Here is a 26,004-nt window from a genome sequence, read left to right as displayed (position 1 = left end):
GGAGAATGAGGGGTAGGGGGTTAACTAAAATGCAAAAATATTATACTTTTGACGTAAATTTGACAAAAGCTGGATACCTTCTAACCATATGACCCAGTTATGTTTGGCTGTTTTAGACTGTTGACCCGGTAGCGAATGTAAGAGGGGTCATTCGTTTTACCAACATGGCGTGGAGGGGTTGCGTTTTAAGATGGGCTAGGGCTGACATCATTAGTACAGCAACCAGAGGAAACAGGTATGGTGTACGGAATGTATTTTGCCCTTGGCTGAGATCTTGGCAACTGATGTATGTATTGTCAGTCTAGAAATTATAGCTAAAACTCAGCTAGCGGCTGCCATAGCTAGCTACTGTAGGTTATCGTGATGATGAACAGCTGATCACTTTGAGACACGTTGCTAGTGGTGCCACAGTCCGCTAGTCTTTGCAACCACAGTTGTAGTAATATCGGTGGCTGCTTGTTACCTCAGTATTCCCATTGAATTATTGTTTGATTAGTTGGACTTCTTCTGTGCCATGTAGCTAGCTATCTTTTGGGAGCACCCAAAAGTCCTTTGTTGTTTACAAATTCTGCTGTGTAAATATGAAAGAATGAATTTAGTTAGCACAGTTTCTCTTAATCCTGGTCCTGTGCAATGCTTGTAAAAGTACCCAATTGTCAAACTTGAGTAAAAGTAAAGATACCTTTTTAATAGAAAGTTTTTAAAGTAAAAGTGAGTTACCCAGTAAAATACTACTTGAGTAAAATTATTTGGTTATAAATACAGTGCTTTCGAAGATTATTCAGACGCCTTGACTTTTCCCCCCACGTTATATTACAGCCTTATTCAAAAATGTATTATTTTTTGTTTTATTTAATATATATACACACAGTACCCCATAATGACAAAGCAGGTTTTTAGAAATCTTTGAAAATGTATTAAAAATATAAAACAGAAATAGCTTTATTGACATTATTATGGCCAGCAGCATTACCACCCTGCATACCACTGCTGGCTTGCTTCTAAGCAGGGCTGGTCCTGGTCAGTTCCTGGATGGGAGACCAGATACTGCTGGAAGTGGTGTTGGAGGGCCAGTAGGAGGCACTCTTTCCTCTGGTCTAAAAAAATATCCCAATACCCCAGGGCAGTGATTGGGGACACTGCCCTGTGTAGGGTGCCGTCTTTCGAACGGGATGTTAAACGGGTGTCCTGACTCTGAGGTCATTAAAGATCCCATGGCACTTATTGTAAGAGTAGGGGTGTTAACACCGGTGTCCTGGCTAATTCCCAATCTGGCCCTCAAACCATCACGGTCACCTAATAATCCCCAGTTTACAATTGGCTCATTAATCCCTCTCCTCTCCCCTGTAAACTATTCTCCAGGTTGTTGCTGCAAATGAGAATGTGTTCTCAGTCACCTTACCTGGTAAAATAATGGATAAATAAATACATAAGTATTCAGAACTGTTTCGATTGATCATCTTTGAGCTGTTTCTACAACTTGATTGGAGTCCACTTATGGTAAATTCCATTGGTTGGATGTGATTTGGAGAGGTACAGACCTGTCTATATAAGGTCCCACAATTGACACTGCACGTCAGTGCAAAAACCAAGCCATGAGGTCGAAGGAATTGTCTGTAGAGTTCTGAGACAGGATTGTGTCTGCACAGATCTGGGAAAGGGTATTAAAACATTTCTTCAGCATTAAAGGTCCCCAAGAACACGGTGGCCTCCACCATTCTTAAATGGGAGAAGTTTGGAACCACCAATCAATTAAATGTATTTATAAAGCCCTTTTTACATCAGCCAATGTCACACAGTTCTGTACAGAAACCCAGGCTAAAACCCCAAACAGCAGGAAATGCAGATGTAGAAGCACGGTGGCTAGGAAAAACTCCCTAGAAAGGGCAGAACCTAGGAAGAAACCTAGAGAGGAACCAGACTATGACGGGTGGCCAGTCCTCTTCTAGCTGTGCCAGGTGGAGATTATAACAGAACATGGCCAAGATGTTCAAACGTTCATAGATGACCAGCAGGGTCAGATAATAATAATCACAGCGGTTGTAGAGGGTGCAACAGGTCAGCACCTCAGGAGTAAATGTCGACTTTTCATAGCCGATCATTCAGCGTTAGAGACAGCAGGAGCGGTAGAGAGAGAGTCCAAAACAGCAGGTCCAGGACAAGGTAGCACATCCAGTGAACAGGTCAGGGTTCCATAGCCCTGACTGGCTACCAAGACTCTTCCTAGAGCTGGCCGTCCGGCCAAACTGGGCAATCGGGGGAGAAGGGCCTTTGTCAGGGAGGTGACCAAGAACCCGGTGGTCACTCTGACAGAGCTCCAGAATTTCTCTGTGGAGATGGGAGAACCTTCCAGAAGGACTACCGCCAATCAGGCATTTATGGTAGAGTGGTCAGACAGAAGCCACTCCTCAGTAAAAGCACATAACACCCCGCTTGGAGTTTGCCAAAATACACCTAAAGGACTCTCAGATCATGAGAAACAAGATTCTCTGGTCTGATGACACCAAGATTGAACTCTTTGGCCAAGATTGAACTCTGGCTTGAACTCCGCGTCACTTCTGGAGGAAACCTGGCACCATCCCTACGGTGAAGCATTGCGGTGGCAGCAAGAGATGTTTTTCAGCGACAGGGACTGGGAAACTAGTCAGGATCAAGGGAAAGATAAACTGAGCAAAGTACAGAGAGATCCTTGATGAAAACCTGCTCCAAAGGTCTCAGGACTTCAGACTGTGGCGGAGGTTCGCCTTCCAACAGTACAACGACCCTAAGCACACAGCCAAGAGAATGTAGGAGTGGCTTCGGGACAAGTCTCAATGTCCTTGAGTGACCCAGCCAGAGCCCAGACTTGAACCCAATCGAACATCTCTGGAGAGACCTGACAATAGCTGTGCAGCAATGCTCCCCATCCAACCTGACAGCTTGAGAAGATCTGCAGAGAAGAATGGGAGAAACTCCCCAAATACAGGTGTGCCAAGCTTGTAGCGTCATACCCAAGAAGACTTGAGGCTGTAATCGCTGCCAAAGGTGCTTCAACAAAGGTCTGAATACTTATGTAAATGTTATATTTAAGTTTTTTTTTTTTATACATTTGCAAAATTTTCTAAAAGCCAGTTTTTGCTCTGTCATTATGGGAAATTGTGTGTAGATTGCGGGAAATTTAAAAAATAAGTTACAAGAAGGCTGAAACATAAGAACATTTTGGAAAAGTCTGTGTCTAAATTCTTTCCAAATGCACTGTATACTTAAGTATCAAAAGTAAATGTAATTGCTAAAATATACTAAAGTGTTAATAATTTCAAATTCCTTGTATTAAGCAAAGCAGACGGCACCATTTTATTGTTTTTCAAATGTACGGAATGCCAGGGGTACACTGACATCATTTGCAAACAATGCATTTGTGTTTAGTGAGTCCCCCAGATAAGAGGCAGTAGGGATGACCACATGTTCTCTTGATAATTGTGTGAAATTGACTGTTTTCCTGTCCTGCTAAGCATTCAACATGTAACAACTACTTTTGGGTATAAGGGAAAATGTACAGAGTAAAAAGTACATTATTTTCTTTAGGAATGTAGTTAAGTAAAAAACAACTTAAGTAGTACTTTAAAGTATTTTTATTTAAGTACTCTACACCACTAGTCCTGGGGACCAAAAGGGTTGCACATTTTTGTTTTTGCCCTAGCACGACACACCTGGGGTGTGTTCATTAGCAACAACGGTAGCAAAAACGTTTTACACTGCAGAAGGTTTTGCAAAGAACTAGTTACTATTGGACAAAATTCGGGTAGATCTGTCCCTCCCCGTTCCCTTTGCTTAAGTTTGCCTCCATTTGGTTACTAGTGAATACAGCCCGGGTTCCACTTATCACTCATTATCAAACTTTTTTATTAGTGGAATTGGGTAGAGCTAGGGCAATAACAATAACTCCAGGACCAGGATGAAAAAACACTGATTAAGCAGATGCTCTTATCCAGAGTAACTTAGTAAGTTCCTCCCTTTTACTTTCAAGATCACTTCTCTTTTCTCTAGAAGGAGGATTCAAACCATTTCTCCTTTTACTCAATGTTATTATAGCTAAATAATTGACCAATCATCTTGCTCTTACTCTTCACTGTTTATGCTTTTCCCTAGATTCACCCTCAACACTCAACAGAGATGTAGCTTCAGGAAAGCAGCGAAGGAGACAAAGACCAAGAAGGGGGTCATAGAGGAGACGGGGCCCTCACACACAGAGCCCAGTGAAGGGCTCATCCACAAGAGGGGTGCAACTCCCCCCGTTCATCCCTCAGTGGCATACACACACCCCAGGAGCTTTGGCAGACTGGTCAAGCCCCTGGTGTTCACAATAGGGGTAGGTATTTCTTTAACTTAACAAACACTATTCGATAAGCTATACTACAACACAGTACAATATAACTGCATTACCTGTTACACACTGAACAGGTATTACTGTTGCCGTCACAGAGGCCTCAGTAAGTCTATTGGCAAATTCAGCACAGCACTGACGGAATAAGGGGGACTAAAACTATGTTAGTTTACAGCCTGTTCATTTGGCACAGCGGCCATCTGGCAGTATGAGTCACTAAAGTCCCGGGTCCAGAGCTACTTTGACGAGGTCCGTGCCGACTGGCTGGAGAAACTACGGCCGCAGAAACAGGGGGATCTTCGCAAATGGGTGAGATGAAGGATGGGTCAAAACATGCGTGATATTGGGTTGATCCTTTTTTTTCATGTTTTATACCATGCCTCATTATTTTGTATTCATCTTTATTGATACATTATACTGGACATTTTTTATTTTGCTGTCGCATTACCCGGCCTCTCCCCACAACATACACATACAGTACAACAGGCTGGGAGCAGCGCAGGGTCCCTGGAACAGGGGTTAAAGTGTATAGTCTCTCCGCCATTTGTAACTGAATGGGATTTGAAGGTTACGAGGAGAAATTATTTTGGTGATTATTTTGACGAATTATGAATTTGCGGTGCTGGCCTCTTTCAAGTTTTATAAGGAAAAGGGTTGATTTGGCCCAAGTTGTGGACTTTGCCACTCACACTAGGCCAAATATTGCAATGCTCCCCCCTTTTCTTGCTGAACTGTCGTCACACTGATGTCTTAGGGAGTTGATTCCCTATGCTGGGTCGTGTTCCTTACTACACACAACAGAAAATGTTTTAAAACATTTTGCAACAGAAAACGAAAATGTACGTTCCTTATTGGACCAGGTTGTCCCTCCCTGTTTCAGTCAGTTTTATTTTGTTCAGTGCCTAATGAACACAACCCAGGTTTCACTACGTGTGGCTGTTTTTTCAGACCGGTTCTGTTTCTGTTACAGATCAACCAGTGGTGGAACGGCTTGAGTGAGGGACAACGTACTGTTACAGGTTAGTCTGTACTGAAGCCCATTCTTTTTTTTTTCTTTCTTGTGTCCTCTCGATAGCAACTAGTTGATACAGATATTTGGAGATGATGATTGTCACTTTCACTACTACCCTCTCTAACTGAAGATAATATTTACTTTTTGTCTGTACGAGACAGAAATGTACCCAACCACTTCAAATCACACATTATTATGGAAAGGCTGGAGCAGAGGGCAGCCGCAGTGCAGCACCCAATGTGCAGTTTAGGTTCCTTGCTCAAGGGAACATCCTGCCATCTTTTTCCAACCGTTAGCACCTCCCCCCATCTTTCATTATCCACTAATCTCTCATCTCTCATTCATTCTGTCTTTTTCTACTCCTCTCCTATCTCTCTCAGGGATCATAGCTGCTAATGCCGTGGTGTTTTGCTGTTGGAGGGTGCCGTCCCTCCAGCGCTCTATGATCAAATACTTCACATCCAACCCTGCCTCCAGTGAGTAGGGGAAACTATGATGACAAATACACACAAAACTTGATCTCTGCCTCAGGAAGTGTTAATAGTAATAAGTGTCAGGATTAGGGCCCTGAGTTTTTCTTCACCTGACCAGGGAAATCTGGAGCCTCTGGAGCCCTTGTTATAGGCTATAGTTTTTCCTGGTCAGGTAAAACTAGAGGCCCTAATCATGGCACTTCATTACTATTAACACTGACAGAGATCCAGTTTATTTGACATGTATATTAAAAAACTACAGTAAAAAGCGGCATAAAAAAAATTATATTAACAACTATACAGCCTCTATAGACCGATTTATACTCTGAAAAGACTTGTCCAATAAGAAATGGTGCACACGGTAGCAAACCCTAGCGAAACGTTTTGCGATGAAAATATTTCTTATAGGAAAAATTCAGGTAGATCCCTCCCCGTTCCTATTGAACACTTCCCTAATCATCTCCTCCTGTCTCTACCCTATCCACAGAAACCCTGTGTTTCCCCATGCTCCTGTCCACGTTCAGCCACTACTCCTTCTTCCACATGGCGGCCAACATGTACGTCCTCTGGAGCTTCTCCTCCAGCATCGTCTCCATGCTAGGCAGGGAGCAGTTCATGGCTGTCTACGTGTCTGCAGGTACCAGCACGCGTGTGTGAGAGACAAATGGCAGATTGTAATAGACAGATTACTAATCCTGAAAGTACAGATTTATTTTCAGAAAAATAATCAATCATCTCCTCATTGCCAGGTGTTATATCTACGATGTTCAGCTATGTGTGTAAGACAGCCAGCGGGCGCTTGGGTCCCTCTCTTGGAGCGGTAAGCACTAACATTTTAGACTCCTTTTGGAATTCCCCTTTACTTCCTGTTTCTGACATCACTTCCTGTCCTCTCCAGTCAGGAGCTATCATGACAGTCTTGGCTGCCGTCTGTACCAAAATGCCAGAGGCTAAGCTGGCAATCATCTTCCTCCCGATGTATGCTTTCTCTGCAGGCAATGTGAGTGAACAACCCTTACAGCACACTTAACCACACAGAAGTTCCATTCTGATTTTCTACCCATCTCCAGAAGTGTGCACTCAGGGATTTAAAGGAACATTTTCAACTTCATATTCGTCATCTCCAGAACTACCCCCAACATCAGCATATGTTAAAATGTCACGTTTTTATGTTTTGTAGTAAAAAAGATTAGTAGACAATGCCTACTCAAAACCAGTGGTGTAAAGTACTTAAGTAAAACTACCATAAAGTATTCATTAAGTAGTTTTGGGGTGTACCTGTACTTTACTTCACTATTTATAGTTTTGACAACTTTTACTTCACTACTTTCCTAAATAAAATAATGTACTTTTTACTCCATACATTTTCCCTGACACCCAAAAGTGCCTGTTACATTTTGACAGGAAAATGGTCCAATTCATGCCCTTATCAAGAGAACATCCCTGGTCATCCCTACTGCCTCTGATCTGGTGGACTCACTAAACACAAATGCTTTGTTTGTAAATTAATGTCTGTGTTGTAGTGTGCCCCCTGGCTATCTGCAAATAGGAAATACAAATAAATAAATTGTGCTGTCTAGTTTGCATAATATAAGGATTTTGCAATTATTAATACTTTTACATTTTAGCAATTCCATTTACTTTTGTTACTTAAGTCATACTTGAGTTTTAAATATACTTAAGTACTTTGTCCACCACTGCTCACAATTGGTCAAAATCACATAAGTGTTTCCAATGACATTGGTATTATTCATCTTCCTCAGTCGTTTTTACTACAAAACATAGAAATGCACCGTTTTCACATACGCTGTTGATAGGGTGGTGCTGGAGATGATGACTATGAATACAATTGTGAAGTTTCCCTTTAAAAGTATTGGATTGGTGTAAGCATGGATGGAGGGAGTTTTCACCATAGTACACTCCCTCCCCCTCATGTGTATGAGGAATAAGGCAGGGAATTGCCTGGCACCTCACAATACAATAATATCATGATACTTCGGTGCCGATACGATATACAGTCCCAGTCAAAAGTTTGGACACACCTACTCATTTCAGAGTTTTTCTTTATTTTTACTATTTTCTACATTGTAGAATAATAGTAATGACAAACTATGAAATAACACATATGGAATGTTTAACACAAAGTGTTTCAATAAATCGAAATAGCCTGTGCTTGGTCGACTCACACTACGACTATTTCTCTATCTACAGTTGAAGTCGGAAGTTTACATACACCTTAGCCAAATGGATTTAAACTCAGTTTTTTACAATTCCTTACATTTAATCCTAGTCTTAGGTCAGTTAGAATCACCACTTTATGTTAAGAATGTGAAATGTCAGAATAATAGTAGAGATCAGCTGTTCGAGAGAATAATTTGTTTCAGCTTTTATTTCTTTCATCACATTTCCAGTGGGTCAGAAGTGGAACCATATTTAGGCAGCCATCTTCTTTGGGTATTTCGTGGGTTATTGTCTATGTTATGTTGCACGTTGGCACATTGTTTATATAGAGGTCACATTCGTCATATTCGTTTTGTTCTTCGTATTCTTCATTTAATAAAGAAGAATGTATTCTAACGACGCTGCGCTTTGGTCTACTCCATACGACGATCGTGACAGAATAACCCACCAACAATGGACCAAGCAGCGTGGTAACAGACAGCAGCAGCAATCAAAGGACTTCTGGACTTGGGAGGAGATTCTGGATGGCAAAGGACCCTGGGCACAGCCAGGGGAATATCGCCGTCCCAAAGCAGCGAAAGCAGAGAGGCGCCGGTATGAGGAAGCAGCACGGCGGCAGGGCTGGAAGCCCGAGTGGCAGCCCCAAAAATGTATTGGGGGAGTGTACACGGGGAGTGTGGCGAAGTCAGGTAGGAGACCTGCGCCAGCTCCCCGTGCTTACCGTGGAGAGAGAAGGCGTTGTACCGTGCAGGCACCGTGTTATGCGGTGGAGCACACGGTGTCCCCAGTGCGTGTGCATAGCCCGGTGCGGTACATTCCAGCTCCTCGTATCGGCCGGGCTAGAGTGGGCATCGAGCCAGGTGCCATGAAGCCGGCTCTACGCATCTGGTCTCCAGTGCATCTCCTCGGGCCGGCATACATGGCACCAGCCTTACGTATTGTATCCCCGGTTCGCCTGCACAGCCCAGTACGGGCTATTCCACCTCACCGCACTGGCCTGGCTACGGGGAGCATTCAACCAGGTAAGGTTGGGCAGGCTCGGTGCTCCAGATCTCCAGTGAGCCTTCTCGGTCCGGTCTATCCGGTGCCATCTCCACGCACCAGCCCTCCGGTGGCAGTGCCCCGCACCGGGCTTCCTGTGTGTCGCCAGAGCCCAGTTCTCCCTGTTACTCCTCCCCGCACTCGCCCTGAGGTGCGTGTCCTCGACCCAGTACTACCAGTGCCGGCACCAGGCCTACAGTGCGCCTTGTCTGTCCTGCGCCGCCAGAGTCTCCCGTCTGTCCTGCGCCGCCAGAGTCTCCCGTCTGTCCTGCGCCGCCAGAGTCTCCCGTCTGTCCTGCGCCGCCAGAGTCTCCCGTCTGTCCTGCGCCGCCAGAGTCTCCCGTCTGTCCTGCGCCGCCAGAGTCTCCCGTCTGTCCTGCGCCGCCAGAGTCTCCCGTCTGTCCTGCGCCGCCAGAGTCTCCCGTCTGTCCTGCGCCGCCAGAGTCTCCCGTCTGTCCTGCGCCGCCAGAGTCTCCCGTCTGTCCTGCGCCGCCAGAGTCTCCCGTCTGTCCTGCGCCGCCAGAGTCTCCCGTCTGTCCTGCGCCGCCAGAGTCTCCCGTCTGTCCTGCGCCGCCAGAGTCTCCCGTCTGTCCTGCGCCGCCAGAGTCTCCCGTCTGTCCTGCGCCGCCAGAGTCTCCCGTCTGTCCTGCGCCGCCAGAGTCTCCCGTCTGTCCTGCGCTTCCAATTAACTTCTGGGCCACACACTGATTGCAGTCAATTTTTGCATAATCAATGCTTGGACTTTGTCTGAATTTGTGGGTGTTGTTTGTCCACCCGCCTCTTGAGGATTAACCACAAGTTCTCAATGGGATTAAGGTCTGGGGAGTTTCCTGGCCATGGACCCAAAATATTAAGCTGTTTAAAGGCACAGTCAATTTAGTGTATGTAAACTTCTGACCCACTGGAATTGTGATACAGTGAAATAATCTGTCTGTAAACAATTTTTGGAAAAATGACTTGTCATGCACAAAGTAGATGTCCTAATCGACTTGCCAAAACTATAGTTTGTTCACAATAAATTAATGGAGTGGTTGAAAATCTATTTTTAATGAATCCAACCTAAGTATATAATCTTCCAACTTCAACTGTATGCCATATATTGCAACTCGATACTGTTTTTATGGCGATTCGATGTTCCAAACATATTTCTGCTGCATAAGGACAAGAGAGCCATCAGAAAATACATTTTGATCAGTCATGGAAATAAAAGTGCTGAAATCACAAATGCTGGTTCCCTATTTAAAAGATGGAGAAACGGCTATGAAGGAAAATTACTGGAATTTTGGTACAGGTACAGGAAACTAATGCAAAAATTAAAATGGTGATATTGAGCTATACTGAACAAAAATATAAATACAAAATGTAAAGTGTTTGTCCCATGTTTCATGGTGAAATAAGAGGAACTATAAGTGAAATAAAAGATCCCAGAAATGTTCCATATGCGCAAAAAGCTTATTTCTCTCATTTTGTGCACAAATTTGTTTACATCCCTGTTAGTGAGCATTTCTCCTTTGCCAAATTAATCCATTCACCTGACAGGTGTAGCAGATCAAGAAGCTGATTAAACAGCATGATCATTACACAGGTGCACCTTCTGCTGGGGACAAACATAATTTTGTTCATTTCTCTACCATAAACCGCCTCCAACGTAAATTTAGAGGCAGTACGTTCAACCAGCCTCACAACCGCAGACCACGTGTGACTGCCATCCCAGGACCTCCACATTTTGCTTCTTCACCTGCGAGCTCTTGAGACCAGCCACCCAAACAGCTGATGAAACTGAGGAGTATTTTTTTGTCTGTAATAAAGCCCTTTTGTGGGGAAATACTCATTCTTAATGGCTGGGCCTGGCTCTCAAGTGATACCCACTGATGGCTGCGCCCCTGCCCAGTCACGTGAATCCATTGATTAGGGCCTAATGAATTTATTTCAGCTGACTGATTTCCTTATATGAACCTGTAACTCATTGAAATGATTGCATATTACGTTCATATTTTTGTTCAGTGTACATATCTATTTTTCTTCCCCCTCATCACTAGAGTGTACATGTGTACAGTTCAGGAGAAGGGTACAGAATTGGAACGTAGTCAAACTGTCCTTCGTATGCATTTTGCACACCTTTATGCTACTTGGGGATTTAGTATTCTTGGTATTTCAGATTTTTGTTACGATGTATGTTTGCATGTCTGATTTGGTATGTGTTTTGACAATTAGTATTTGGTCTTATTGTGGCTTTTGTTAAATGCCTTTAGTAGGGTGTCTTATGTGACCCATTGTGCACATCAAATCAAATCAGTTTATGGTGGAAAAAAAAGATGTGTGTAGGTAAGTAAAATAAATAAAACAACAGTAAAAAGACATTTGAAAAAAAGAGTAGCAAGGCTATATACAGAGACCTGTTAGTCAGGCTTATTGAGGTAGTATGTACATGTAGGTATCGTTAAAGTGACTATGCATATGATGAACAGAGAGTAGCAGAAGCATAAAAAGGGGGGGTGGTGGGTGTGTGGGACACACTGCAGATAGCCCGGTTAGCCAATGTGCGGGAGCACTGGTTGGTTGGGCCAATTTAGGTAGTATGTACATGAATGTATAGTTAAAGTGACTATGCATATAAGATTAACAGAGGGTAGCAGCAGCGTAAAAGAGGGGTTGGGGGGGGCACACAATGCAAATAGTCCGGGTAACCATTTGGTTACCTGTTCAGGAGTCTTATGGCTTGGGTGTAAAAACTCTTGAGAATCCTTTTTGTCCTAGACTTGGCACTCCGGTACCGCTTGCCATGCGGTAGTAGAGAGAACAGTCTATGACTGGGGTGGCTGGGGTCTTTGACAATTTTTAGGGCCTTCCTCTGTCACCGCCTGGTGTAGAGGTCCTGGATGACAGGCAACTTAGCCCCAGTGATGTACTGGGCCGTAAACACTACCCTCTGAAGTGCCTTGCGGTCGGAGGCCGAGCAATTGCCGTACCAGGCAGCGATGCAACCGGTCAGGATGCTCTCCATGTTGCAGCTGTAGAACCTTTTGAGGATCTCCGGACCCTTGCCAAATCTTTTTAGTTTCCTGAGGGAGAATTGGCTTTGTCGTGCCCTATTCACGGCTGTATTGGTGTGTTTGCCATCAAGCATGCTGTTTGAAGGATACACACACCAGGAGAGCTCTCAAGACTTGGATCACTGATTCTTGGCAAAAGTGTATCTTAAATATTCCCAAATAAATAAAAATGTATTTTTTCTCCCCCTTAGTAGCTCTGACTTTACTGATAGCTACTTCATTGGGGAAAATGTACTTACTATTACTGTGTTCTGTGCTTGTCCCTCCTAGCTGTTTTAAGATGAATGCTCCGGATAAGCATGTCTGCTAAATGACTAAAATGTAAGTGTGAGTCCAGGAAGTTATTTGTTGTCCTGTTTATTCACACCATCTGTTTTCTCTTCTCCTGTCCAGGCATTGAAAGCCATAGTAGCTATCGACACAGCTGGCCTAGTTTTAGGATGGCGTTACTTCGACCACGCGGCCCATCTCGGCGGAGCTCTTTTTGGCATGTAAGTCTCACTCTGTTCAGCTAGGCGGAAAACCTTTTGGCATGCAAGTCAGCTTCAAGTCCATCTGTCTGTCTGCTCTCATTCACTTATTCAATTACTCTCTCACACACTCATCCCCATTAAAATGACTTGCACAGGGCAGCAACAAAACATCTCAACATCTAATCAAGCTAGCTGTCTTTGACCATTTTCTCCACAATACCCCGGCTCTGCCGTTTTTTGTTTGGGTGTCACTTAATCCTCTACCCCCACACCCTCTAAAAACTGCTCCAGGGGTGACCACTCTTCTTCTCTTACCCCATACTGCTCCCAACCTATCGTGTACATGTGTGGTATTGGATCGGGTACCAAGACAGCCCAAATTGACAAATTAAGATATGTTATTGTATTCTCGTTTAAACTCTGTCATTCTACCTCTCTTCCTATCTCTATATGTTCCTCACCTATTCTCTCTCTCCTTTTTTTTGTAGCTGGTACATCATGTATGGCCACGAGCTGATATGGAAGAATCGCGAGCCTCTAGTTAAGGTGTGGCACGACCTTAGGACGAAGGGTCCTGGTGGGGGAGGAAACGGTGGCAGCGGCCCCCTGTAGAGCGCACTGTACTGTGTGAATGCATATGGATGGCAGAAGATTGTCAATAGTATCAACAGCCTTGCTGGCCACACAAACCAAAGCCAAACTCTCCATTTACCCCACACAGACACAAGCTCTATGTTTGTCTCTCACACTCACACATGTAAATGCCATCTGTATTCAGTACTCTCTCTCTCACTCACTTATACACACATACTACAAAATAATGCAGGGCTTTTGTGTTAATCATGCTTTTATGTGTTTGTGAGAGAAGAGAGGACACAATGGGGACATATTGTGAATACAGGCCCTAGTGTAACTCAATAAAGTGTTGATCTATAATTAGTTGAACCTTTTTACATCATAATCCGTAAGATTATATGTGAATACGGACCCAGGAGCCTACAGGTCGTCATCATCTCCCCAAATGCTGAGGTGGAGGTTTAAACCCTAAGATACGAAACCCCTCCCACTGTCAGTACAGGGGATGGCTAGGGAGCTACAATGTCAAAACCGATATCACATCTACATGTGTTTTTATATGATGAAGTCTATATTCAAAGGCACTCATTATTCACTGGTCCCTGCAAAGAGCAGGTGTTAATGTTTTGTAGACTCAGTGTGTGTACAGGAATATTTGTTGTAGATTAAAGAAAACGTTTAGTTTATTTGATTCAAATAAAATGTGTATTTGTCTTGCTCCAAGCTATAGCTCTACTTGGATTTATTTCCATATGTACAGTAGGGTAAAACTAACCTGTCTCACAACGGTCTAACCCCAGCTCACGTTCCCTATTAGTGGGTGAACAATCCAACGCTTGGTGAATTCTGCTTCACAATGATGGGAAGAGCCGACATCGAAGGATCAAAAAGCGACGTCGCTATGAACGCTTGGCCGCCAGAAGCCAGTTATCACTGTGGTAACTTTTCTGACACCTCCTGCTTAAAACCCAAAAATTCAGAAGGATCGTGAGGCCCCGCTTTCACGGATTGTCTTTACTATTTCACTAAAAGAGTCTCATGTCTATCAAACTGAGAAAGGTGATGGACTGCTCCCTCTTCAGTCTTTCACCAGTAAACCATTAACTAAGCTGTAAAACTATACAACAAAATGTGGAATAAGTCAAAGGGTATTGGCACTATATGTCGGTAGTTCAGATAACGTGGTTTTAACAACCAGGAAAATACTTTAACAAAACGTCTTTGTACAACCATCATACAATCTGACCATGATGACATAAAATACATCATATTGACGACGGTGCAACCAGTTTTGCCAACTGGGATATAGCTAACACTCATTGTTTGTAGGTTAATAACTACTACATAACAAAAACATTTTGTTCTGCCTCTTCCAAGTAAATCAGGCAGCATGACCGACCACTATGCTTTTAGCCTTCCAGGTCCTGGGTCTGTCTTTAGGGGTGATGGGCTGGTGTCTGGAGAACAGCGGCACTCGTTCCCATTCCTGGAGGGTCCACAGCCACTCTCAGACTGTCACAACCAACAACTGGCAGTTTGAGGGCCTGTGGATGACCTGCGCAGCCACGTCTCTGGGCTCTGTGGAGTGCCAGAGATACAAGACTGTACTGGGGCTACCAGTTGAGAGACACATGCAGGGCTCAGTGCAATACTCACATGGACTATTAAAGGGGCAATCTTTAGTTTAAACAAAAACAAAATAGTTTTGGTAAACAGTGGAGGAATGTTGTTGGAGAAATGTAACCACTTTCAAATTCAAAGAGCGCCATGGATGCATGAACTGACCATCCAAACTATAGTTTTAACCATGTTCAAAAAAATCCTCAGCAATCTATACAGAGTACCCCATAATGACAAAGCGAAAACAGTTTTCAGACCCTTTGCTATGAGACTCGAAATTGAGCTCTGCTGCATCCTGTTTCCTACTGATCATCCTTGATGTTTCTACAACTTGATTGGAGTCCAACTGTGGTAAATTCAATTGATTGGATATGATTTGGAAAGGCACACAACTGTCTATATAAGGTCCAACAGATGACAGTGCATGTCAGAGTAAATTCCAAGACATGAGGTCGAAGAAGTTGTCCACAGAGCTTTGAGACAGGATTGTGTCGAGGCACAGATCTGGGGAAGGGTACCAAAACATTTCTGCAGCATTGAAGGTCCCCAAGAACACAGTTTAGAACCACCAAGACACTTCCTAGAGCTGGCCGCCCAGCCAAACTGAACAATCTGGGGAGAAGGACCTTGGTCAGGGAGGTGACCAAGAACCTGATAGTCACTCTATAGTTCCTCTATGGAGATGGGAGAACCTACCGGAAGCACAGCCATCTCTGCAGCACTCCACCAATCGGGCCTTTTTCAGGCCTTTAGTGACCAGACGGAAGCCACTCCTCAGTAAAAGAAACATGGCAGCCTGCATGGAGTTTGCCAAAAGATTCTCTGGTCTGATGAAACCAAGATTGAACTCTTTGGCTTGAATGCCAAGTGTAACATCTGGAGGAAACCTGGCACCATCCCTACGGTGAAGCATCTTGGTGGCAGAATCATGCTGTGGGGATGTTTTTCAGTGGCAGGGACTGGGAGACTAGTCAGGTTCGAGGCAAAGATGAACAGAACAAAGTACATAGAGATCCTTGATGCAAACCTGCTCCAGAGCGCTCCGGACCTCAGACTGGGGCGAAGGTTCACCTTTCAATAGGACAACGACCCTAACCACACAGCCAAGGCAAGGCAGGAGTGGCCTGGGACAAATGTCTGAATGTTCTTGAGTGACCCGGACTTGAACGCGATCGAACATGACCTGAAAATAGCTCATCAGTAACACCCATTCATCCTGACAGAGCTTGAGAGGATCTGCAGAGAGGAATGGGAGAAACTCCCTAAGTACAGTTATGCCAAGCTTGTAGCGTCATAACCAAGGAGATTGTAGGCTGCCAAAGGTGCTTCAATTAAGTATTGAGTAAAGGGTCTGAATACTTATGTAAATATAATTTATATATATATCATATATATATATATATATATATAAAAATTAGCAAACATTTCTAAAAAAAAGTTTTTTGCTTTGTCATTATGGGCTATTGTTTGTATATTAATGAGGGGGGAACCTATTTTATCAAATTTAGAATAAGGCTGTAATCTAACAAAATGTTTAAAAGGTCAAGGGGTATGAATACTTTCTGAAGGCACTGTCATGACTTTACTTTCATTAATATTATGAATGTTATTTATTTAATCAACCAACTATGTTTAATTGTTATATATAAAATAAAATTGTTACCCGATTAAATTAGTCATGTAACAATTAACTCATTAGGATTACATGCTCCACAGGTAGTATCACATTTTTCATTTCATTTCATTACAGCACAACGGTTTGATTTGTTTGATCGTAGCTAGCTACATAGCTAGCTACATAGCCGTCTGTGTATCAAAGATAATTGTGTAGTCTAGAGCGATTTTCTAGGTTAGCTAGCCAGCTATTGTCGTTCTTTTAACGCAACGTAACGTAATCAACACTGCTAGCTAGCCAGCTAGCCCCCGAATAGCAGCACTGTAGAAACTACTACACTCAACGGAACGACTTGATTAGTGTAGTGTCAACAACGCAGCCACTGTCAGCTAGCCTACAAAGTCAACAACGCAGCCACTGCCAGCTAGCCTACTTCAGCAGTACTGTATCATTTTTAATAATTTTAATCAATAAGATTCTTGCTACGTAAGCTTAACTTTCTGAACATTCGAGACGTGTAGTCCACTTGTCATTCCAATCTCCTTGCATTAGCGTAGCCTCTTCTGTAGCCTGTCAACTATGTGTCTGTCTATCCCTGTTCTCTCCTCTCTGCACAGACCATACAAACGCTCCACACCGCGTGGCCGCTGCCACCCTAATCTGGTGGTCCCAGCGCGCACGACCCACGTGGAGTTCCAGGTCTCCGGTAGCCTCTGGAACTGCCGATCTGCAGCCAACAAGGCAGAGTTCATCTCAGCCTATGCCTCCCTCCAGTCCCTCGACTTCTTGGCACTGACAGAAACATGGATCACCACAGATAACACTGCTACTCCTACTGCTCTCTCTTCGTCCGCCCACGTGTTCTCGCACACCCCGAGAGCTTCTGGTCAGCGGGGTGGTGGCATAGGGATCCTTATCTCTCCCATGTGGTCATTCTCTCTTTCTCCCCTTACCCATCTGTCTATCGCCTCCTTTGAATTTCATGCTGTCACAGTTACCAGCCCTTTCAAGCTTAACATCCTTATCATTTATCGCCCTCCAGGTCCCCTCGGAGAGTTCATCAATGAGCTTGATGCCTTGATAAGCTCCTTTCCTGAGGACGGCTCACCTCTCACAGTTCTGGGCGACTTTAACCTCCCCACGTCTACCTTTGACTCATTCCTCTCTGCCTCCTTCTTTCCACTCCTCTCCTCTTTTGACCTCACCCTCTCACCTTCCCCCCTACTCACAAGGCAGGCAATACGCTCGACCTCATCTTTACTAGATGCTGTTCTTCCACTAACCTCATTGCAACTCCCCTCCAAGTCTCCGACCACTACCTTGTATCCTTTTCCCTCTCGCTCTCATCCAACACTTCCCACACTGCCCCTACTCGGATGGTATCGCGCCGTCCCAACCTTCGCTCTCTCTCCCCCGCTACTCTCTCCTCTTCCATCCTATCATCTCTTCCCTCTGCTCAAACCTTCTCCAACCTATCTCCTGATTCTGCCTCCTCAACCCTCCTCTCCTCCCTTTCTGCATCCTTTGACTCTCTATGTCCCCTATCTTCCAGGCCGGCTCGGTCCTCCCCTCCCGCTCCGTGGCTTGACGACTCAATGCGAGCTCACAGAACAGGGCTCCGGAAGGCCGAGCGGAAATGGAGGAAAACTCGCCTCCCTGCGGACCTGGCATCCTTTCACTCCCTCCTCTCTACATTTTCCTCCTCTGTCTCTGCTGCTAAAGCCACTTTCTACCACTCTAAATTCCAAGCATCTGCCTCTAACCCTAGGAAGCTCTTTGCCACATTCTCCTCCCTCCTGAATCCTCCTCCCCCTCCCCCCCCTCCTCCCTCTCTGCAGATGACTTCGTCAACCATTTTGAAAAGAAGATCGACGACATCCGATCCTCGTTTGCTAAGTCAAACAACACCGCTGGTTCTGCTCACACTGCCCTACCCTGTGCTCTCTCCTCTTTCTCCCCTCTCTCTCCAGATGAAATCTCGCGTCTTGTGACGGCCGGCCGCCCAACAACCTGCCCGCTCGACCCTATCCCCTCCTCTCTTCTCCAGACCATTTCCGGAGACCTTCTCCCTTACCTCACCTCGCTCATCAACTTATCCCTGACCGCTGGCTACGTCCCTTCCGTCTTCAAGAGAGCGAGAGTTGCACCCCTTCTGAAAAAACCTACACTCGATCCCTCCGATGTCAACAACTACAGACCAGTATCCCTTCTTTCTTTTCTCTCCAAAACTCTTGAACGTGCCGTCCTTGGTCAGCTCTCCCGCTATCTCTCTCAGAATGACCTTCTTGATCCAAATCAGTCAGGTTTCAAGACTAGTCATTCAACTGAGACTGCTCTTCTCTGTATCACGGAGGCGCTCCGCACCGCTAAAGCTAACTCTCTCCTCTGCTCTCATCCTTCTAGACCTATCGGCTGCCTTCGATACTGTGAACCATCAGATCCTCCTCTCCACCCTCTCCGAGTTGGGCATCTCCGGCGCGGCCCACGCTTGGATTGCGTCCTACCTGACAGGTCGCTCCTACCAGGTGGCGTGGCGAGAATCTGTCTCCTCACCACGCGCTCTCACCACTGGTGTCCCCCAGGGCTCTGTTCTAGGCCCTCTCCTATTCTCGCTATACACCAAGTCACTTGGCTCTGTCATAACCTCACATGGTCTCTCCTATCATTGCTATGCAGACGACACACAATTAATCTTCTCCTTTCCCCCTTCTGATGACCAGGTGGCGAATCGCATCTCTGCATGTCTGGCAGACATATCAGTGTGGATGACGGATCACCACCTCAAGCTGAACTTCGGCAAGACGGAGCTGCTCTTCCTCCCGGGGAAGGACTGCCCGTTCCATGATCTCGCCATCACGGTTGACAACTCCATTGTGTCCTCCTCCCAGAGCGCTAAGAACCTTGGCGTGATCCTGGACAACAAACTGTCGTTCTCAACTAACATCAAGGCGGTGGCCCGTTCCTGTAGGTTCATGCTCTACAACATCCGCAGAGTACGACCCTGCCTCACACAGGAAGCGGCGCAGGTCCTAATCCAGGCACTTGTCATCTCCCGTCTGGATTACTGCAACTCGCTGTTGGCTGGGCTCCCTGCCTGTGCCATTAAACCCCTACAACTCATCCAGAACGCCGCAGCCCGTCTAGTGTTCAACCTTCCCAAGTTCTCTCACGTCACCCCGCTCCTCCGCTCTCTCCACTGGCTTCCAGTTGAAGCTCGCATCCGCTACAAGACCATGGTGCTTGCCTACGGAGCTGTGAGGGGAACGGCACCTCAGTACCTCCAGGCTCTGATCAGGCCCTACACCCAAATAAGGGCACTGCGTTCATCCACCTCTGGCCTGCTCGCCTCCCTACCACTGAGGAAGTACAGTTCCCGCTCAGCTCAGTCAAAACTGTTCGCTGCTCTGGCTCCCCAATGGTGGAACAAACTCCCTCACGACGCCAGGACAGCGGAGTCAATCACCACCTTCCGGAGACACCTGAAACCCCACCTCTTTAAGGAATACCTAGGATAGGATAAAGTAATCCTTCTCACCCCCCTTAAAATATTTAGATGCACTATTGTAAAGTGGTTGTTCCACTGGATGTCATAAGGTGAATGCACCAATTTGTAAGTCGCTCTGGATAAGAGCGTCTGCTAAATGACTTAAATGTAATGTAATGTAATGTAAATGATTTGGGACACCACGGAAGAGGTCGTTTAAAGAGTTATCATCTTGAATTAAACTTTAAATGTCATTACCTATCACATCAATAAACAGTCATCTTATAATACAATACGGTGGCTTTTTACACAAAAACATGGAGAAAGAGAAAAAGACACTCATCGTCGATACTTTTCAGAACTATCCTCACATTTATCATATAGTTTGTACATGAACCACTGCCCATTTGGAATAAGGAATCATTCGTGATTTGACAAGAGTAGTAAGGATGGTTTGAAGAGTTTGAGATATTTGACTCAGGACAGCTAATCAGCTGTACCAGTGATTGTCTGAGAGGGGAATTTGTTTTACCATTCGTGTTGGTATTCAGGATTCGGACCACGGTGGACATGAGCTGCAGCTCACCGTCTCTCTGGTCTCAAAGAAGGTGAGTTTATTTCTTCACCTCATGTTGAGGTTTAAAGTTCCAACCATTTCAAACATGTAGCTCTCACCTCATGTTTCCTGGTCTCTGAGATTCAGCGTTTAAACCACTTTATACTTGGGCTGCAACTCCCCATCTTTCCTGGTCTACTGTTAATTTCTGTGGGCAATCCTTTTATGCACTCAAGTCAAAAGGGGACGGTTCCGTCAGTCTGACATGCTCTCTGACCTCATTCAGGGCGTGGCTACTTACTATGAACAGTATATAGGAGATTCTCTTATCCCTCCTAAAATCACATTCATATCTTAACAAAAATTATTCAATAATTTTCCATATTATATTATATGCACAACATTGGATGGAAACTTGACAGATAAAGGGGATATACTTTCCAAGTTACAGTATTTTTTTATACCAGTTTTAATGACATAACAAAATAAATAACAACATGACATTAGTTTTCTATAGCTCTCCACTGACCATTCCCCACATTCTTATGTTAGAAATATTGATCCAGTATTCAGTTTTGGACATGTTAGAGTTTTGGCGAGAAAAGCTGTCTGTTAACAAAGACATTCCTTTGCTTGATACTAAAGGGGAGAAAGATCCCCCTTTCTCCTGTACTTTACAACAGGGTATAAACTGTCAAATATCTTCCTCGGATACCACAAAGACATACTTCCTTCACCTGGTAGATGTCTCAAGTTTCAAAATGAGGAGTGTGTATGCACGGACATTAGTTTGAGGGCAAAAGCAATGTATAAACATTGCAAAGGCGCCTTTCGATTAACTAATGCCAGCCAACAGTGTGACCCTAGCAGTTACATTAAAATCCTTAGACTCTTGATGTAGTTTTACATTTGTAAGGTGAATATGCTGCTTTGATAAGTGTCCATACAGCACAAATTAATTAAGATCTAAAGAAGTATTTGCGTTACAAAAGTATTGTGTAGTTGAGGCTGACATACTGTATCTGTTAAATAAATTGTAGCATGCCTGTAGTATTGCTTCTATATTAGGACAGCCTCAGCAGGACTTTTTGAAGCTGTTCTCATAATGGACACTGTAGTATGGTAGTCTTTTTGAATTCCTTTCCAATGTGACGGACACTTTCAACTGGCTACCTCCAGACTGAAGAATGCATGCCATATGGTCTCAGTTTCAGGCCATGAAAGTACCCTGGATGTAAATCGCACAAGTATGTATCATTGTATCATCGCTCAGTCAATCATTGACAGTCACACTGACCTTGGTTTCCTTTCACCTCTATGACACAGAAACAAGCTCCTAGATAACCACATGTTCATAAGAATGAAGAACTGTAGTCAGAACTGTAGTCACCTTACCACCAAAGGTCAGAGTACTTTCATTGTTACAGAGAGAGAATAAAAGTTTTGTCTAACCTGAAAATAATAGTGAGCATATTCTAAGGAGATACCAATGGCAAACTCCAATGGCAGGTATCTATTGTGAAACTCCTGATTTAATAGTTGAGGAAGTCAAACAGTGTCATTGCTTTCGATTAACCAATCTGTCATATTGTTTATCTCCTTAGACTACCCCCAAGCTGAGTTTGACACCCCTTGTCAAAGGGAACTGTAAAGGGAAAAGTTTCCTGCTCCTCTGTCACTTGCCGACTCCCTCTTAATCAAATGGTTAATGTTATGCGATGCGATTTTGCTGTGTGAAGGTCAGTCAATTACATACAGCAACCTTAACTAGTCCGCTTTGTTGGATTCCTGATGTTGCCAAATGTTTTAAGAATAAGAGGAACACAATCTGTCTTCATATTCTCAATGGAGTGTCACTTCAGCAAACATGAATGATCCATGTATTGCTACAGTTCTGTATCTTAGACACACCCTACATCTGATTTAATGTGTGTTCTGTAGTTGACATACAGGAAGTTGATATAGGCATTTAGCGGTGTCTAACAATGAAAAAAGGCCACCAGAACTTGCTTGATAGCATCAATTGAAGTCTGTTTATTTTCTTTAGGCAACATGTCCCACTAGCACACCCTGCAAAATGTATGCTATGCCTTCTTTAGTGTGTGTGTGTTGTGAGACACGCAAGGGGATAGAGTTGAGCACATTTCCCGTATTGACTCCAAGGCCCAGTCTGCTCAGGCCCTCTATCGATCCAATGTCTGTTGTTGACTGGAACTCTGTTTCTTCCTGTGGTCAGATTACATACAGGCATGTCGAGCCCTGATGATCATCGCTCTGCTCCTGGGTCTAGCGTCCATCATTGTGTCAGTGCGGGGGCTGAAATGCACAGAGATCGGCAGCACTTCTGAACAGGCCAAGGGCGAAATCATTCTGTCCGGCGGCAGCTTGTTCATCTTATCAGGTGTGTCCCCAACTGCCAGCATCATCACCAGAGTACCAATCTCTCTCTCTCGCTTCCCCCCCCCCACTCCGCATCTCTCTTTCTTCTGCCGTTTATCAACCATCTCAATCTGCCTCTCCTGCAGGTCTTTCCACCTTGACTGCTGTGTCATGGTACGCTGCGCGGGTGGTGCAGGAGTTCCATGATCCATTCCTTGCAGGAGTAAGGTGAATACACATCCCAAAAGCTGAAGGTACTGCCTGGGAATTGGCGTTCTAGTTAGATCCTTAACCAATCAATTAAAACCTTGTTAATAAAAACCTTTTATTGAAGGAATCATTCTTATTTGGATACACACACACATAAAGTTGATTCATTCTCTGTCCCTGTAGGTTTGAGCTGGGTACAGGTCTATACAGGTCGGCCATTCTAGGTGGGGTCATGCTCTGCTGTTCCTGTAAGAGATGTCCACCAGCACCACCAACAGGGTGAGTAATTGCGCCCACAAAGTTGAGTCCCAAATTACACATGCATCCCTATATAGTGCAGTATAGGGCTCTGGTCAAAAGTGGTGCACTATATAGCCATTTGGGATGCAACCAAAGACACTTCCTACTCCCAAAGCTAACGCGCAAGCTAACCATTATCCTACCAAAACCATGGTCTTAGTTGGGCAAAGAGAGGACAACGCTATCTCAGGTCTCCAGGCAGGTGATGGCTAGCCAACACTAGTTAGCTAACGATTTCCCATCTGTTACATGAACTAGTCAAAGAAATCATTGTTGACCAATATTTTGTACCCTGCTTGTCTTACAGGGGATATTCATACAACTACTCAAAAACAAGCCGTGGACAACAGATCTACAGGGCAGCACCTGTGTCCGTCGGGGAGTTTAAAAAAAATGTTGTTGTTTGTATGTTTCCATTTATTACTTCAGTAAAGTGTAATTTTACTGGTTTGCATTTGCTGTTATATTTTTGTTGTTTTGTTGTTGTCTTCTTGAGTTGTGTGAGTCACTGTGAATATTAATGCAATGTTTATTACTTTGAAATGTTTCGAAAATAAAACTATTTCTCTATGGATGATTATTGTTCTATTGATATTTTATATCTAAATTAATAGAAAATATAAGCTATGCCACAACTCCAAATTAATGGACAAGATACCCACTGGCCACAGACCTCTAATCCACATCGGTTTAACGTAATTTCATTGAAATGATTGATTCAATCAGTGTGTGCCCAGTGGGTAAGGAGTGAATCCTTTGATTCTAATCTGACTATAGCCATATGTTCAAGTAATGTCTTGTGATTGCTCAGCTCCTTGCTTGACATTTAATGAAAAAAACATTGTGATATTCTGTTCTTTAACATTTCATCTGATATGTCTACAATGTGACTAATTTAGATACTTTGGTCAGAATCTGTTGTACAAATCTACAGTTGGACTGCTTTAAACAGGGAAAAATACAGTAATTGGTTCATATAACCAGCATCACTGTGCTAGATTATTTGTTTCACTTTCTCCCTCCACTTGCCACTGACTGGGCTTGAACCCCATTTAGAAAAAAATGGTTCATTTGGTTTCTATATAGAACTTTTGGGGTCGTTGGTCAAAATGTTAACTTTTATTCGAAAAATGTTCAAGCCTCTGAAGATAGAAAGTCAGCCTGCAGGCTGAATGGTGTTTCCTCCGATACATTGGTGTGGCTGGCTTCTGGGTTAAGCGAGCAGTGTGTCAAGAAGAAGTGCGCCTTGGCAGGGTCGTGTTTCGGAGGACTCATGGCTCTCAACCTTCGCCTCTCCCGAGTCTGTAGTGGAGTCGCAGCGATTGGACAAGACTGTAAAACTACCAATTGGGGAGAAAAAAAGTTTTTAAATGAGAAAATAAAGAATTAGATGAAGTTCTTCCAGAGTTTGAGTACTAAGCTACCTGTTTTTAGGAACGAGCCACTTAATTAGACACTTTACAAGCTAGCTAATAAATGTTCATTTTAATTATTGGCTAAATAGGCTGCATTTAGACAAGAAGCCCAATTCTTTCTTTTGACCAATCAGATCAGTTCTGACAATGATCTGATGGGAATTGGGCTTCCTGTCTAAATATGGCCTTAGAGCTACAGACCCAGCCTGACATTGGCAATCAGACAATTGTTATTTCAGTGTGGAGTCAGATGGGGGGACGATGTTACATTTTTTATTTGATTTTTTTATTTCATCTTTATTTAACCAGGTAGGCTAGTTGAGAACAATTTCTCATTTACAACTGCGACCTGGCCAAGATAAACGCATAGCAGTGTGAACAGACAACAACACAAAGTTACACATGGAGTAAACAATAAACAAGTCAATAACACAGTAAAAATAAATAAAAAAATAGTCTATTTACATTGTGTGCAAAAGGCATGAGGAGGTAGGCTAATAATGACAATTTAGCAGATTAACACTGGAGTGATAAATTATCAAATTATCATGTGCAGGTAGAGATACTGGTGTGCAAAAGAGCAGAAAAGTAAATAAATAAAAACAATATGGGGATGGGGTAGGTAAATTGGGTGGGCTATTTACCGATGGACTATGTACAGCTGCAGCGATCGGTTAGCTGCTCAGATAGCAGATGTTTAAAGTTGGTGAGGGAGATAAAAGTCTCTAACTTCAGCGATTTTTGCAATTCGTTCCAGTCACAGGCAGCAGAGAACTGGAAAGAAAGGCGGCCAAATTAGGTGTTGGCTTTAGGGATGGTCAGTGAGATACACCTGCTGGAGCGTGTGCTACGGGTGCAACGGTGTAAGAAGAGTGAACTGAATGCTGATAACCTCTGTTGAATGTGCATGATGGTCTTACAAAGGTAATAACCTCTCCTTCAATGTTAACAAAATGAAAAAGCTGATCGTGGACTTCAGGAGACAGTAGAGGGAGCACGCCATCCACATCGATGGGGCTGCAGTGGAGAAGGTGTAAAGCTTCAAGTTCCTCGGCGTACACATCACTGACAATCTGAAATGATCCACCCACACAGTGTAGCGAAGAAGGCGTGACAGCACCTCTTCAACGTCAGGAAACTGAAGAAATTCGGCTTGACCCCTAAGGTTTAAAGATCATCAAGGACCTCAGCCACCCGACTCCCGGTCTGTTCACCCCATTACCATCCAGAAGGCAAGGTCAGTACAGGTGCAT

At 44.1% G+C, this 26,004-nt stretch overlaps 2 protein-coding genes across 2 annotated transcripts; both read left to right on the top strand.

The window, feature by feature from the left end:
* The first annotated feature begins 12 nt into the window (after nucleotides 1-12).
* LOC123993169 (presenilins-associated rhomboid-like protein, mitochondrial) lies at nucleotides 13-13,895 on the top strand. The gene is made up of 10 exons (XM_046295025.1): nucleotides 13-235; nucleotides 4,129-4,348; nucleotides 4,532-4,672; nucleotides 5,334-5,382; nucleotides 5,756-5,851; nucleotides 6,336-6,485; nucleotides 6,598-6,668; nucleotides 6,747-6,848; nucleotides 12,517-12,614; nucleotides 13,085-13,895. The coding sequence occupies exons 1-10, from the start codon at nucleotides 165-167 to the stop codon at nucleotides 13,206-13,208; spliced, it is 1,122 nt and encodes a 373-aa protein (XP_046150981.1). The 5' UTR covers nucleotides 13-164; the 3' UTR covers nucleotides 13,209-13,895.
* Nucleotides 13,896-14,575: 680 nt separating this feature from the next.
* On the top strand, nucleotides 14,576-23,319 carry LOC123992336 (claudin-19-like). Its single transcript, XM_046293490.1, has 4 exons — nucleotides 14,576-14,803; nucleotides 22,689-22,848; nucleotides 22,973-23,054; nucleotides 23,220-23,319. The coding sequence occupies exons 1-4, from the start codon at nucleotides 14,576-14,578 to the stop codon at nucleotides 23,317-23,319; spliced, it is 570 nt and encodes a 189-aa protein (XP_046149446.1).
* The last annotated feature ends 2,685 nt before the right edge of the window (nucleotides 23,320-26,004 follow it).

Source organism: Oncorhynchus gorbuscha, linkage group LG13, assembly GCF_021184085.1.
Source record: "Oncorhynchus gorbuscha isolate QuinsamMale2020 ecotype Even-year linkage group LG13, OgorEven_v1.0, whole genome shotgun sequence".
Classification (NCBI taxonomy): domain Eukaryota; kingdom Metazoa; phylum Chordata; class Actinopteri; order Salmoniformes; family Salmonidae; genus Oncorhynchus; species Oncorhynchus gorbuscha.
The sequence above is the reverse complement of the archived record's forward strand: the minus strand, read 5'-3'. Positions and strand labels throughout refer to the sequence as shown.

What these genes read in the sequence shown, in the direction of transcription:
- LOC123992336 (XM_046293490.1), top strand. Translation starts at nt 14,576, where the DNA reads ATGCTTTTAGCCTTCCAGGTCCTGGGTCTGTCTTTAGGGGTGATGGGC. An exon ending in CAGCTTGTTCATCTTATCAG is followed by an intron (nt 22,849 to 22,972) that starts GTGTGTCCCCAA and finishes CCTCTCCTGCAG; the next exon opens with GTCTTTCCACCTTGACTGCT. An exon ending in CCATTCCTTGCAGGAGTAAG is followed by an intron (nt 23,055 to 23,219) that starts GTGAATACACAT and finishes CTGTCCCTGTAG; the next exon opens with GTTTGAGCTGGGTACAGGTC.
- LOC123993169 (XM_046295025.1), top strand. Translation starts at nt 165, where the DNA reads ATGGCGTGGAGGGGTTGCGTTTTAAGATGGGCTAGGGCTGACATCATT. An exon ending in CACATCCAACCCTGCCTCCA is followed by an intron (nt 5,852 to 6,335) that starts GTGAGTAGGGGA and finishes CCCTATCCACAG; the next exon opens with AAACCCTGTGTTTCCCCATG. An exon ending in GGCTGTCTACGTGTCTGCAG is followed by an intron (nt 6,486 to 6,597) that starts GTACCAGCACGC and finishes CCTCATTGCCAG; the next exon opens with GTGTTATATCTACGATGTTC.